General features: G+C 36.8%; 2 protein-coding genes across 5 annotated transcripts in view; one reads left to right on the top strand and one right to left on the bottom strand.

Moving 5' to 3' along the window:
- AstA-R1 (allatostatin A receptor 1) overlaps nucleotides 1–12359 on the bottom strand; it is a 153809-nt gene that overhangs the window by 36657 nt on the left and 104793 nt on the right. The window lies entirely within an intron of this gene.
- LOC149268051 (uncharacterized) lies at nucleotides 4599–6733 on the top strand. Of its 2 annotated transcripts, none has more exons than XM_089474698.1 (2): nucleotides 4599–4706; nucleotides 4796–6733. In XM_089474698.1, exons 1-2 carry the CDS (start codon nucleotides 4627–4629, stop codon nucleotides 6507–6509), a joined length of 1794 nt encoding a protein of 597 aa, XP_089330824.1. In that variant the 5' UTR covers nucleotides 4599–4626; the 3' UTR covers nucleotides 6510–6733. The 2 variants fall into 2 exon arrangements, with proteins under 2 accessions (XP_089330824.1, XP_089330823.1); XM_089474697.1 differs by having other exon boundaries at nucleotides 4604–4706; nucleotides 4784–6733.

Below are 12359 nucleotides of genomic sequence, written 5' to 3'. Positions count from 1 at the left end.
TGTTGGGCATAACAAGGCTTTCGAATGCATAAATAATTACGCTCGACGGCTCAAGGCTCACACGCACCCACACAAGCACGGCCAACGGCCAACGGCAATAGATAGGAGATAAGCGCCTTTTGTCCGATGGTCAAACAATTCCGGTTATATGTATTTATAGATTGCCATTGCATGCGCACATATGGCGCAGCTGATTCAGGACGATTCATTTACATTTTCGTCAACTCTGTGAGTGTGCTCGTTTGTGTGTGCACTAGGATATCCGGTTGCAAATAATGAGACCCAAAGATAAAACACAATTTTTGCCAATAGTCAATTGCCAATTGGTCGACTTAAAGCACATACTATGTACGTACATAATATGTGTGTATACTATAAGGCCAAAATGCTCTTCTCACTCAGTTCTATTGAGTATCGGGTCAATGCTGCCAGTGCTCGAGCGTCACATTATTTGTTCTACAAGACACAACCTAAGCAAATAAACATCCCAAGTGATGGCCTGATATGGCCAGGCGAAGACTTAAACAACCTGCCCACCCATTCATCAATTGTTTCCTGTTCTCATCAAGTCTCAATCGGGTTGCTTGGCTATGCCCAAACAGATAAGTTGAGATACCCCTTCATTTTGGGCATGGGAAGGAGAAAATCTAAATTTAATATAATTAATTCATAAATATTATTTATATATTATATATTTTATTTATTTATTAGACATTAGAGCTCACATAAAATTAAGCACTTGTATTAAACTGGATTTATATATATATATATATATATATATATATATATATATATGCTTATTATGCATATAAGATTAATGGCAGTCTGTTTCCCTATTTGTGATTGGTTCTTATTAATGTTGCAGTTGTATTAGTTTAAAGCTCAGAGCTTGCGTAGAGCTTTAGTAAAATTTTATCCAATTGAGTTTGCGCCTTAGCTGCATACACAAATTAAGAGAGAGAGAGGAAGAGAGAGCTAGACAAATATAGCGATTGCTTATGAAGCCCCAGCAGTTGCTGAGTGAGAGCGAGATAGCTAGCGAAGCCATTGAACGTGCTCACTACGATTGTCTGAGGACGAATAGAAAGCGATTAAGAGTTGGCATTCTGGAAAAGCTCAATGTGACGACAACGTAACGGGAAAAAGAGTTTATATATATACAAGAGTATATATATACATATATATGTATATATTTAATTAATTTCCAAAAAGTCCCTTTTCTATTTCTTCACACATAAATATATATATGTATATCATAGTGAGACTTAGTCCTAGTATATTTATTTATAAAAAAACACTCCATTCTTAAATCTTGTAAGTTTCATCTACGATTTACTTCTTTGTATTGAAATTTACTTAACCAAATTGAAATGTGGCATAAAAGAAGCGAGATAACAAACAGTTGCTTCAAATACCTCTATTCTTTGCTAACCATTTTTATCTTTCTTTTTTTTTTTTGTCTATAAGCATTCTTTAGACTTTGATTATTTGTATTAGATTCGGATACCCTAGATGGCTGGCTTGAAAATACGCCTTTAGTCTATCTTTGTTGGCGACAACCGTAACCAAGTCAATGCTATCATCATCACCAACATCATCATCATCATCATCATCTTGATTGTTATTATGCCCTTTCACATTCATAGACCATTTCAATCAATCACTAAGACTTTAGAATTTACCACATTTCCTGAAGTTCAGGGCAACGAGTGAGCGAAAATAAGAAATGACTGTAAATAAATAAAATAAAAGGCAAATAACTGTTCTCAGCACTGTGTTCTGTTCTGTGCATTTGTTGTTGTTTCAGTCAAACAACAAATATTGCGATAAGATGCTGCTGGATGAGCATTGAATATGGCCACATAGTTGTGGGCTGTGAAGTGTGGGCACGGCCTTGGGCTTGTCCTGTGTCCATATGCCCAGCTGAAGCCCTCAGAGGTACGCTCAACACCTAGAGATAGTCGAAATGAGGGAAAATCTTTAACAATATGGCAGAGCGTATATACATATATACGTTGACAGAAGGTCAGCCAAAGGGAGCAAAGGCGTGGCTAAAACTATGGCAACAGGATGCATACATGTATGTGTGTGTGCGTGTGTGTGTACAAAGGGTAAGTATATGGAATGAACCACAATTATAAAGTGTCTGGAATATACATTCCCTTGAAATTTAACCTAATTACGATCCTAACTAACCACAACTGCAACTTAACAATTGCAATTTGTGCATACATTTGCATCTTGCATCTGCAATTGCTATAAAACTAAATTACAGTTACATTCAAATAAAGAAACTCTCGTTTGGCCACGTTTAAAATAAAATTCTTTAATTAAAAGTGTTTTACTTTTTGGCATAAGCTTCGAATACTCGTAAGGAATTACCTAGCAAATATTACTATACTTACGACACTAATATTTCAGTTGTTAATTTTATATTAATGTTTAAGAAATTGATACCATCTGGTCACATTAAATAAAATTTGTCATCAATTTAAATCTGTCGGAGGCTTACAAATACTTAAGAATATTTATCGATTGATTTATTGATGTGAGAAAATGCTGCTGATGGTTCATTATTTAATTTTGTACTTTTAATTTTTTAATAAAAAAATAAAAAATAAGAAGTAAATATATTTTAGGTCCGCCATTAGGCTTTAAATATTTAACCAATATTCAATTTACGATACAATATTACATACACCATCAATAAAACTCTTTTATGGATATTTAATATAATAATATATAAACTTAATTAGTATCAAATAACGGCTCATGTCATATTCACGCCAGTATCTGATATGACGAAAACAAATCGGTCTTTACCGGCTGCGTTATACCTGTTCAGTGGTCACAAATCTGAATCTGTTTTGTTGTTTTCATATAGTTTTAAATATAACATTTTTCTGATTTACCACGCCTCTTGTGGCAAATTTTTAAACGAAAATTGTCTGCATGACTGTATGTATATATGTATATTCCAAATATCAAATAAATGTTTATCTATCAAACCACATATATTGTACTATTTGCCCTGTAAGTCAACTCGCATTGGCAAATAGAAAAAACATTAATACTTTGCATTATTATAAAAGGATTATAAATTTCAGTTCTCTAGCATTTTCATTCCCTAAAAACAGCTAGCAAAACATTGCTCAGAACGAAGATACTCTCTTTTCACTCCATTCACGCATATAGAAACAGTTGCAATTCTAAACATTTCAATTTAAACTGTACTTCATGCAGTATTTCATTAAGATTGAGCTTGAATGCGACACGAGAGTTGATGAAAAAGGCGTAAAACCTTTTTGTCTTCAGAGCGCAGAGATGTTGGCAAAGGAAAATTACCTTATCAGAATTTGTGCGCAATGTGGGGCTGCTGTTAAGCTCTCAGCCCAGTTGGATGAGCCAACGGTACATTCATACATCAGGCGTACATTGCATTGAAAAGTAAAACAATAAAATTGTACATGGCCCATAAAATGGCATAAATATGACGAAACTGTGGACCAAGATGCAAGGTGGACGGCGGGGGGAGACAACCACGGAGGACTTGCCCACGCACGATTGCCAGTCCATTGTGTGTGCATAACGTTGCCGGTGTGTGTGTGTGTGGGTGTGTGGGTGTGCTGTCCACATGGGCATTGTTTGGTACACGTGTGCGCTTATTGTTTTTGTTGCCTGCTTTTAGGCGCTGCGCTCATTGCTGGTTATAAATTTTATCACTGCCAACGCAGTAAAATAAATTTGTGCACCGCCTTGTGGATTTGTGTAAATTTGCACAGCGACAGCCGATACAATATAAATACAAATACAAATACATATGCGCATATGTATATATAGATGTCCCATCAACATATGCCATATGCTGCCTCAAAATTTGTTCATCGCATACTTTCGTGCGCCTTTGTTTGTTTATTCCTTTCAGCACAATTGCATTTGTGTGCGTGTGCGTGTGTGTGTGTGTGCTTAGCACACATATGCAATTGACAAGTGTCGCAGCTGTATCTTAAGTGTTGGTTTAATCGATGATCTAGCTTAACGTCACATTTTAAGCTACTATTGTGATTTCTCACCTGACTGAGGGTTTGATCACGAAGGGAGAGCTTAAAGAAGGTAGCTTAAAGAGCTTAAAGGTTACTGCGAGTGCATAAGTGTGTGTATGTGTGTATGCGACTGTTTATTCATATTTGTATTGAATGCTTTCCTATAATATAAATGAGATTGAGGCTCATTTCGCACACCGCCCTTCTTTGCGATTCTCAAAGATTCAACTAATAAATATAGTTGCATATGGATATGTAGCAAAGAAGATTTCGTTACTTCGTATTCGTTTTGACATCCTTGTCTTTCTCCTTTTTTGCTTTCCTTTCTTACTTCATTAAATTGAGGGCAATAAAATGTTAGTGGTAGTGTATGTATATATGTATATATGTGTATGAGTATACTCGAGTTTGTTATCAATCTCGACTATTATTCCCTGATAAAGCTGTGCTGAGCTGATATTCCTGGGGATTAGGGTATCTTCAAGTCGAGACTAAAGCAAACAAATTATTGAGTCTGAAGAGAAACAACTTAGCTTTGCTTTCTGTGTACTCATGTAATTTATACGTGTATGTATATATCTATATGTATATTCATTCAACTTCAAATGTTGCTACTGAAAGCATCGAAGCTGAAAATTTTATATTTTGTATTTTAAAAAACACGTAAGTTATTATTTTGCGAATGCATAACTGCATATATATACAATCAAGCGAAGTGCTTTAGCCTTGTAACCAATCAGCTCATTTATTAGAATCAAGCCCGAAGATTACTTGAAGAATCCAACAATGAGTAACAGAAGATATAAATGTATCGACGCAGACTGCCCGAGCCAGATACAGTTTCGACGTCAAATGCGCGATGTTCATCGCTATCGTATGCGCACGATTTATGAGAATGATAACAGCGATCAGAGTGAGTCGCACAGCAACAGTAAGAGCTCTGAGGTTCCTTCGAGCTCAATGGAGAATAGTGATGGGAGTTCATCGCATATGAATTCTGCCGTCGATGCTAGTGGGAATGATTACTCAGCGGAAAGGAAACGTTCGGACGATGAGGAAAGAACGCCTCGCCGCCGCCGGTATTATGATGAGTATGATGAGTCCGATGGCTACTATTACGAGGACGAGATCCCTTGTGGTCCCTGTAATAATGCTAACTATGATGTCAGGGAATACTATGAGTATGAAGACTGTGACTATAGCGATTATCCTTATTATTACGATGAGAATGTAGATTCTACTTATTATGACGAGCCTAATCCATGCTTGGCCTTAGAGAGAGTTGGGGGGCACGAGGACAATCGAGTCGCATTGTATGACGCGTTTGAGCCCAAGCCACCTCTGATAATAGAAGAAATCTTTGGGTGTGACACAACATTTTCCGAAGAGAATGTCGCAGAGAAGAAAAAAAAGAAGAAGTGTAGCCATAAAAAAGGATGTAGCCCTAAAGTAATAGCGGAATCGAAGGATAATGCAGAAGAAGGTAGCTCTGAGAAAATATTGAATCAGGGAGTGGAAGATGAGGATTTTGCTGAAGAAAATGAACTAGAAGAAGAAGATGAAGAAGCAGAGGATGAAGCAACTGATGAAACATCTGATGAATCAGATAGTGAATCATCCAATGACTCAGCTAATGAAGCTTCTGATGAAGCATCTGATGATTTAGCTGATGAAACGTCTGATTATTCACCTAATGATGCATCTGATGAAGCATCTGATGACTCAGCTAATGAAGCATCTGATGAAGCATCTGATTCAGCTGCTGAAATAGTTGATGAATCACCTTTCGAAATATCTGATGAATCAGCTGATGAAACATCTTATGATGCATCTGATGACATATCTGTTAAATCAACTGATGAAATATCTGAACTATCCGATGTATTTTCTTATGAAACTGTCGCTGGAATATCTGATGAAACATCTAATGAAACCGCCTATACTATGTCTCTATCAAATACTACCTATTTGTTAGAAGACATACAGGACACACAAAACATAAATGAAACGGAAACAGACATGGAAGTTGACTTTGGGTATTTGGAGAAGTTTGTCGAGAATCGTTGTGAGACATCTTCTACACTACAACTGCAATGGCACCAGGCAGTTCAGGTTCCCGTATATGCCCCGACAGCCTCTCTTACTTATACGACCAGACCCCTATCCGGCCAGTCTTTCCTCTTCGATCTGAGCACTCGCCCATCTGTGGAGGACATAGTACATTTCTATACCCATCTGAGCTATAGTGGCGATATCCATGCTGATAGCATCCTACGCGTCTTGGCGGAGAAACATTTCAAGTCGATAAAGGGAAAGGTATCTCGATTTTTCATTTTTAATAGGGAGTTTCTATCTCGATTGGGTTCTATATTTTGTTTTGGATTGCTGATTTATTACTATATGTTTCGCGCGGAATGGAAAGCCCAACAAGAGTTGGCGAATCGAAAGCGATTTTACTTTTTTTAAGCATCACAGCTCTTTGAAATTGTTCATAGAATATGGAATTCACTTTGTTTCACAGCGCATATGTATTTAATAAATTGAAAATTTTACTGTTACGGCTTGAAAGCATGCAAATAATTGTCACGCCTAAATCCAACTGAAGTCCTAACTAAATCAAACTACAAAAGTGTAAAAAAATTCATAAATAATTGCATTAAACTAACTGCATTAGTCCGTTGTACATTGAATGATTAATGAGTGATGAATGGGAATGAGTGAGCAGAAGCTGGGAATTTATTCTAATATTAGCTGCTTGCTTGACTGCATACCAAGTGTAGCTTTTGTGACGTATTAGAATGTAAATAGCTAATGAAAACATTTCTATATATATAATGAAAATTGTTTCTGTACTTGTATTTCAATCAAGAGTTTATTCTGTGGCTGCACCACATACAAATTTCAGCGAAATTTAATTTAAATTATATATCTCTTGCTATAAGGTCAAGAGCAGCTCGAACATTGCCCCAAAAAGTAGGCAATGCATTTTTGTTGTTCGCTCATTCAAGTTGAATGCGGCGAGGAATAAACCAACAACTGGCGACAGTACTCAACGATGCTTAGTTAAATGTGCGGTGTCTGCTGAAAACACACACAAGCGCATACACAAACACAAACACACACGCATATACGTACACGTACACGTATACGTGCAAAAACAATAACAACAGTTTCTATAAATGGCTGTTTTTAGCTTGGCCCAAAACCAAAAGATGCTTTGCAACGGGGCCAGCAGGTGGCTGATGCAAGACGACACTTGAACGCCTTGGCTCTTTGCAGCAGGTGTGCGCGTATCTGTGTGTGTGTGTGTGTGTCTGTGTGTGTGCTCTATCGTGGAGAAGCAAAGAAAATCTCAACAGAAAAGTCATTTTGCATGCAATTTTTGCAACCTTGACTCAAGTCGCCGCCTTTGCAGCCGCACCCTCAGCTGTGCATGCATGTGTGTGTGCATTTGTGTCAGCATGCATGTGTGTGTGTGTGTGTGTGTGTTTGTACAGGTGGGGGCGAAAGCGTCAAGGTGTCATATACTATGCCACTGCTGCATTGTTGTTTTCAATGAACCAGCAGCAAAAGTAACAGAAGCTAAAAATAAATGCCACCGAAGCCGAAGACAGCAGCTGATAAAGCAGCAGCTGCCAGGCGGAAGTGACCGACTAGTAGATACCCTAACATGAGAAATACTTTGCTCAACTATCAGTTACACTAGTTAGCCTGATGGTGGTAAAATACTTTAATCTATAAGATGATACGCCTGTCACTCTACTCTTTAAAAGTGGGTATAACGTTTCCATTCATCAGGCAGAGCACATATGTAGCTCCGATTCAACCGGAAGTCTGTTGAGTGTAATCAATTTGTGCATCACATTTATAGCTGTGAGCTAAAACTCTTAGGAGCTCTAGTAGCTGTCGCCCGTTGTTTTGCTGTCTGAGCTGAGAGATGTGAATGCTCAGAGCCTGATTCCCTATCGTGAGCACGGGTATTTTTTTGCTCTTTAAGGTAATGTAAACGCTTTGCACTGGACTATCCTGTGCGGAACTGAGAGGTTCCTCAAGCTGATGTGAATTCTTAACACTCGACTCTCAGGTATGGGACTGAAACAGAGGCACTCCTCTCCGCTTTTTGGAGTCGATTTTCATTTTCAGATGAAGAACTTCATTTGAGACGTGTTTTTATTTATTTTTTTTTAAATACACTATTCATCAGGGATTATTTCGGATTTTTATGGCAAGTAATTTTTAAATTTTTTGAGACCTACTCAATATAATAAAACATATCTTTCCTACGGTAAAAAAATGATAGTATTAGTAGTGCTGTGTGACACAGAAAGCCTATTAAATTGATCAATATTTTGAAAACAAGTCAAACTGAATATTGAGATTAATATATATTAAGATGTAAATATGTATATATTTATTTAAATATTAACATACAGTGGCTCACAGCTCATTTTAACCAGCATGCTGGTATATATTAAATTATTAAATTATTATTATTATTAAATATTAATTTTTTGTTATTTAAAAAACATCTAGCTTTAATAATGTTATTCAAATAATAATATTTTATTGCAATAAGCTGTGGAACTGTTTTGGTCTCTGTTTTTTTTTTTTTAGTTTTTAGACATTATTAAATAAATATTGAAAAAATATTTTAAAAAATAAATGAATTAATTTTGTATTAGTTTAAACATCACACTAACAACCTGCGATTAAGTTTTTTTAATGCCCCCAATAGTTTAGATTTTATAGACCAAGAAACTTTTTTCGAGGTGCTGGTTGAAATAAGCTCTGAACCACTGTATATATTTATTTGTATCCAACATTTGTAGCTATTGTAGACTAAATAGCTTAATATAAATGTATACACAGTGAGTAACATTAATAATTGGATTTTTAATTTTTCAACTTTTTGTTGGTTATGTTAAATATAATATATTGATATATACCTCATCGGAAAAGTTATTTTTCAATCTACAATTTAAAATTTACATTTTTAAAATTTCCTATATATTACATGTTATATAGGCGTTTGAGGTTGAAAAATACAAAAGCTGAATATTGATGTTTCTCAAGATCTAGTTCATTATGTAGCCCATTGAATACACCTACTAAACTATATCGCCTAAGAAAACTCTCAAGAGCTGCCCTAATGCTAACTATGATAGACTTGCCTCACAGCTCGGCTGTGGTTTCCTTGGTTTCCTTAGCTTTGTTGGGCAACTGAGAAGATTATGTCAGTTTGATCGAGCATTTCGAAATAAATTTACCTGTTCGATGCTGGCAATCTTTCAAATTTACACGTACATTCATTCATTTGCTGGCCAATCTCTGCCGTCTCCCCTCTCCCGTCCCCTGCTATCTTTGGCCTGCGTGCTGAAAGGCACTTTGTCAGCCGTTGGGCGTTATTTTGATAAATGATTTGTAAATGAACGTGTGAGTTTCATTGCAAATTATGAGAAAAATTAGAGTCGCTTGCTCAGGCCTCGTCCTCCTTTCCTGTGTGTGTGTGTGAACAGTGATTTTGCTGACTGCGATGCGGGAGTGCATAAGTGTGTTTATGGCTTATGGATAGACAATTTGTCAAAGTGCCAGCCAGGCAAACGACTGCATCAGTAGCCACTTCGGTGTCTGCACTTGACTCGCCGCGCTTTAAGCATTAATTTAATGCCTCTGCTCTGCATTTTATGGCAATGTCACAGACCCTAATGCGATGCATAGCCATAGAAGCTCTCTTAATATGGCATTATCAAGCTCTTACAAGCATCAAACCAATGTTATGCAAATTGCAGCTCTCTTTATGTTTTGCTAGACAAATTTGATCAGTCCATTCGCTGGGTTAGTTCCAAGTGAAACAAGTGAGTCGTGAATGAGTCGTAGTAAATACTATAAACTCTTATAGTCCATTTAAATTCAATTTCATAAATTCTATAATATTCAAAAACTGATGCAACCGATGTCAGAATTGTTGAATGGATTGGCAATTATCATATAATTCATGCGATATTGCGATATCCCTCACATTCAATGCACACAATTGCAATGCATATATATTATGTATTGCTGCCAGATATGTGACATATGAAGTGACTAGTAGTTCCTCGGATTAGCATGCTGTGACACATATGTATGTAAGTGCCCAAAGGGACTGACAGCAGCGCAATTGGGATAACGTTTGACTAACGGCAAAGCCCACAAATTCTGACATCTGTCAGGACCAATTTCGGGGCACAAGCGAAGCAAAGTCCAAGGAGTAGGAATGAATGGAAGCAATGAATATATATTGTTGCTTCGGCATTATTTATGAAAATATCAGCGAAAGGAGGCGAAGTCTGAGGTCTGCATTGACTCATTGTCACTTCAATTTGCGTTACAGCGCCTTCTCTTCTCTCTCTCTCTCTCTCTCTCTCTCCCTCTTCTTGGCCAAAAGCCATCTGATGTTGCCCAGAAGCAGCTGGCAACAGTGAGCGGGCCATGCGAAATTTGTAGCTGCCACATGGAAAATCGTGTTAGAAATACGCAATTGGCCACTCAAGCGTGAATTTGTATGCGGCCAGTGTTGGTCAATATGAAAATAATCCTTTCCACGGCGTCGGACTGAACGGCCCAACAGCTGGCCATGCAAATTCGATTTGCCCCGCCTATTGAACACAGCCAATACCCAGTAAATTATAGCAAAAGGTGATATAGCAAAGCCTTGATATGAACTCTAGTTCAATGTGAAGAGCAAGTCGAATCGGAAAATGTTATTTAAACACTTCATTAAGGATGAATGCAAAACTGCTGAGCAATTTGTTCTACCTGGTTGAATAGGTAAGATAGGAGTATACGGAATTGGAGCGTATTCCTGAATGAGCTCACTCGTTCAATTTAGTAAACTCTTTGAGTACGTGACTGTAGCGTTCGCAATTCCTCGAACAAGTTCACTAGTTCATTGCAATGAACTGTTTTGCCAATTCGACTGTAGCTCTCAAAGATCCCTGAACAAGTTCACTAGTTACTTCTAATGAACTAGTTTTCTAGGTCATTTTAATGAGGTAATTGAGCTCGTGATTGATGAACTGAACTATTGTCCAAAACTTGTACTCAATCAAAAGTGTTCAGCTGGAACAGCGCTCTGTATTTCGAGTTTAATTAATTCAAATAGAAATGTATATGTATATACAGTATATATTGTAATAAATAGAATTCTCTGATTTTCCGAATAAAATGAATTTATTTTGTTTCGCAGAAAGTCATTTTTTATGTAACAATCTCTTTTAAGCTTAATGAGCCCTTTTAAAAGGGGGAGGTATAATGTATAATGTGCATGCTCTACAAAGTAGTATACGGTGTATATCTGATTAGGATTTCCAGCTAAATGGACTTAGCCCATTTCGTTCATCAGTCCGTTCGTCGATTTTTCCGTTTCTGTCGGCATAGCCGTTTCTATCTTGAATTCCCCATATTGCATGCTCAAATCAAATTAGTTTCAATCATAGTTTGGTCCATGAAATCGATTAGAAACGTTGTCGAATTTGAATTTCCATTATTCAATTATATCTCGCACAGCTGCATGCACCGTTCCATGTGAGTTGCACACAGTTTGCATTTTTCTTCTATTCAGACACTCATATAAATTGAAGTTCATTTGCGAATATACAGTAAATATGGATAAAAATGGACTACGTGCATCGATTGCTGCAAAATGCAAAATTTAATTGAAGTTCACTCAGCTACCCAAAAGTTATCAAAGAAAACGTGTGGTTAAATGGGCGAAACCACGTGACAATCAGAGCCAAGCGAGCGCATTTCCCCACGCATGGTCACACATGCATTCAAATGAGTGCATTTTTCTTGGAAATAATTATCAATATTATTCGACTATTTAAGAAAATGGAAATTGCATTTGAATTGTGCTTTAATTTTCAGCTGTTGATTTCATTTTAATATTTCTCACTCTACGTCTAAGATGAAACTCATACTTTTATATGGCTCAGTACATATATAAGAAGTGCAAGTGTCCCTATGTATGTAATGCATGTATTAGTATCTCTCTTTGATTAAGGTCTGTCTTTAAAAGCACAAATCGGTGGTATTCCCGGTATTCCATTATCAGGCTATCTCCTCTAGAAATTTTAACTTTTTCCGATTATGTGTTTTAAATATATAGTTAAATGATTTCATAATGTATTTGACTTTCACATATATTTCATTATATACCCAATTGGGAAATCGAAAATAAAAGTATATTGCATATCTGAATAGGTAAAGTGGCTATAGTCTGATGGATCTATCAGCTGAGTTAGCTGATGTAGCCACTCTCTGGAGTTGCTTAGA

Source organism: Drosophila arizonae, chromosome X (genome assembly GCF_054131065.1).
Source record: "Drosophila arizonae isolate 15081-1271.41 chromosome X, UAZ_ARI_1.0, whole genome shotgun sequence".
NCBI lineage: Eukaryota > Metazoa > Arthropoda > Insecta > Diptera > Drosophilidae > Drosophila > Drosophila arizonae.
This window is presented reverse-complemented; position numbering and strand designations above follow the sequence as displayed.

Coding starts and splice junctions, on each gene's coding strand:
- LOC149268051 (XM_089474697.1), top strand. CDS start 4,627: ATGTATATTCATTCAACTTCAAATGTTGCTACTGAAAGCATCGAAGCT. Junction 4,707..4,783: donor TTTTGTATTTTAAAAAACAC/GTAAGTTATTAT, acceptor GTAACCAATCAG/CTCATTTATTAGAATCAAGC.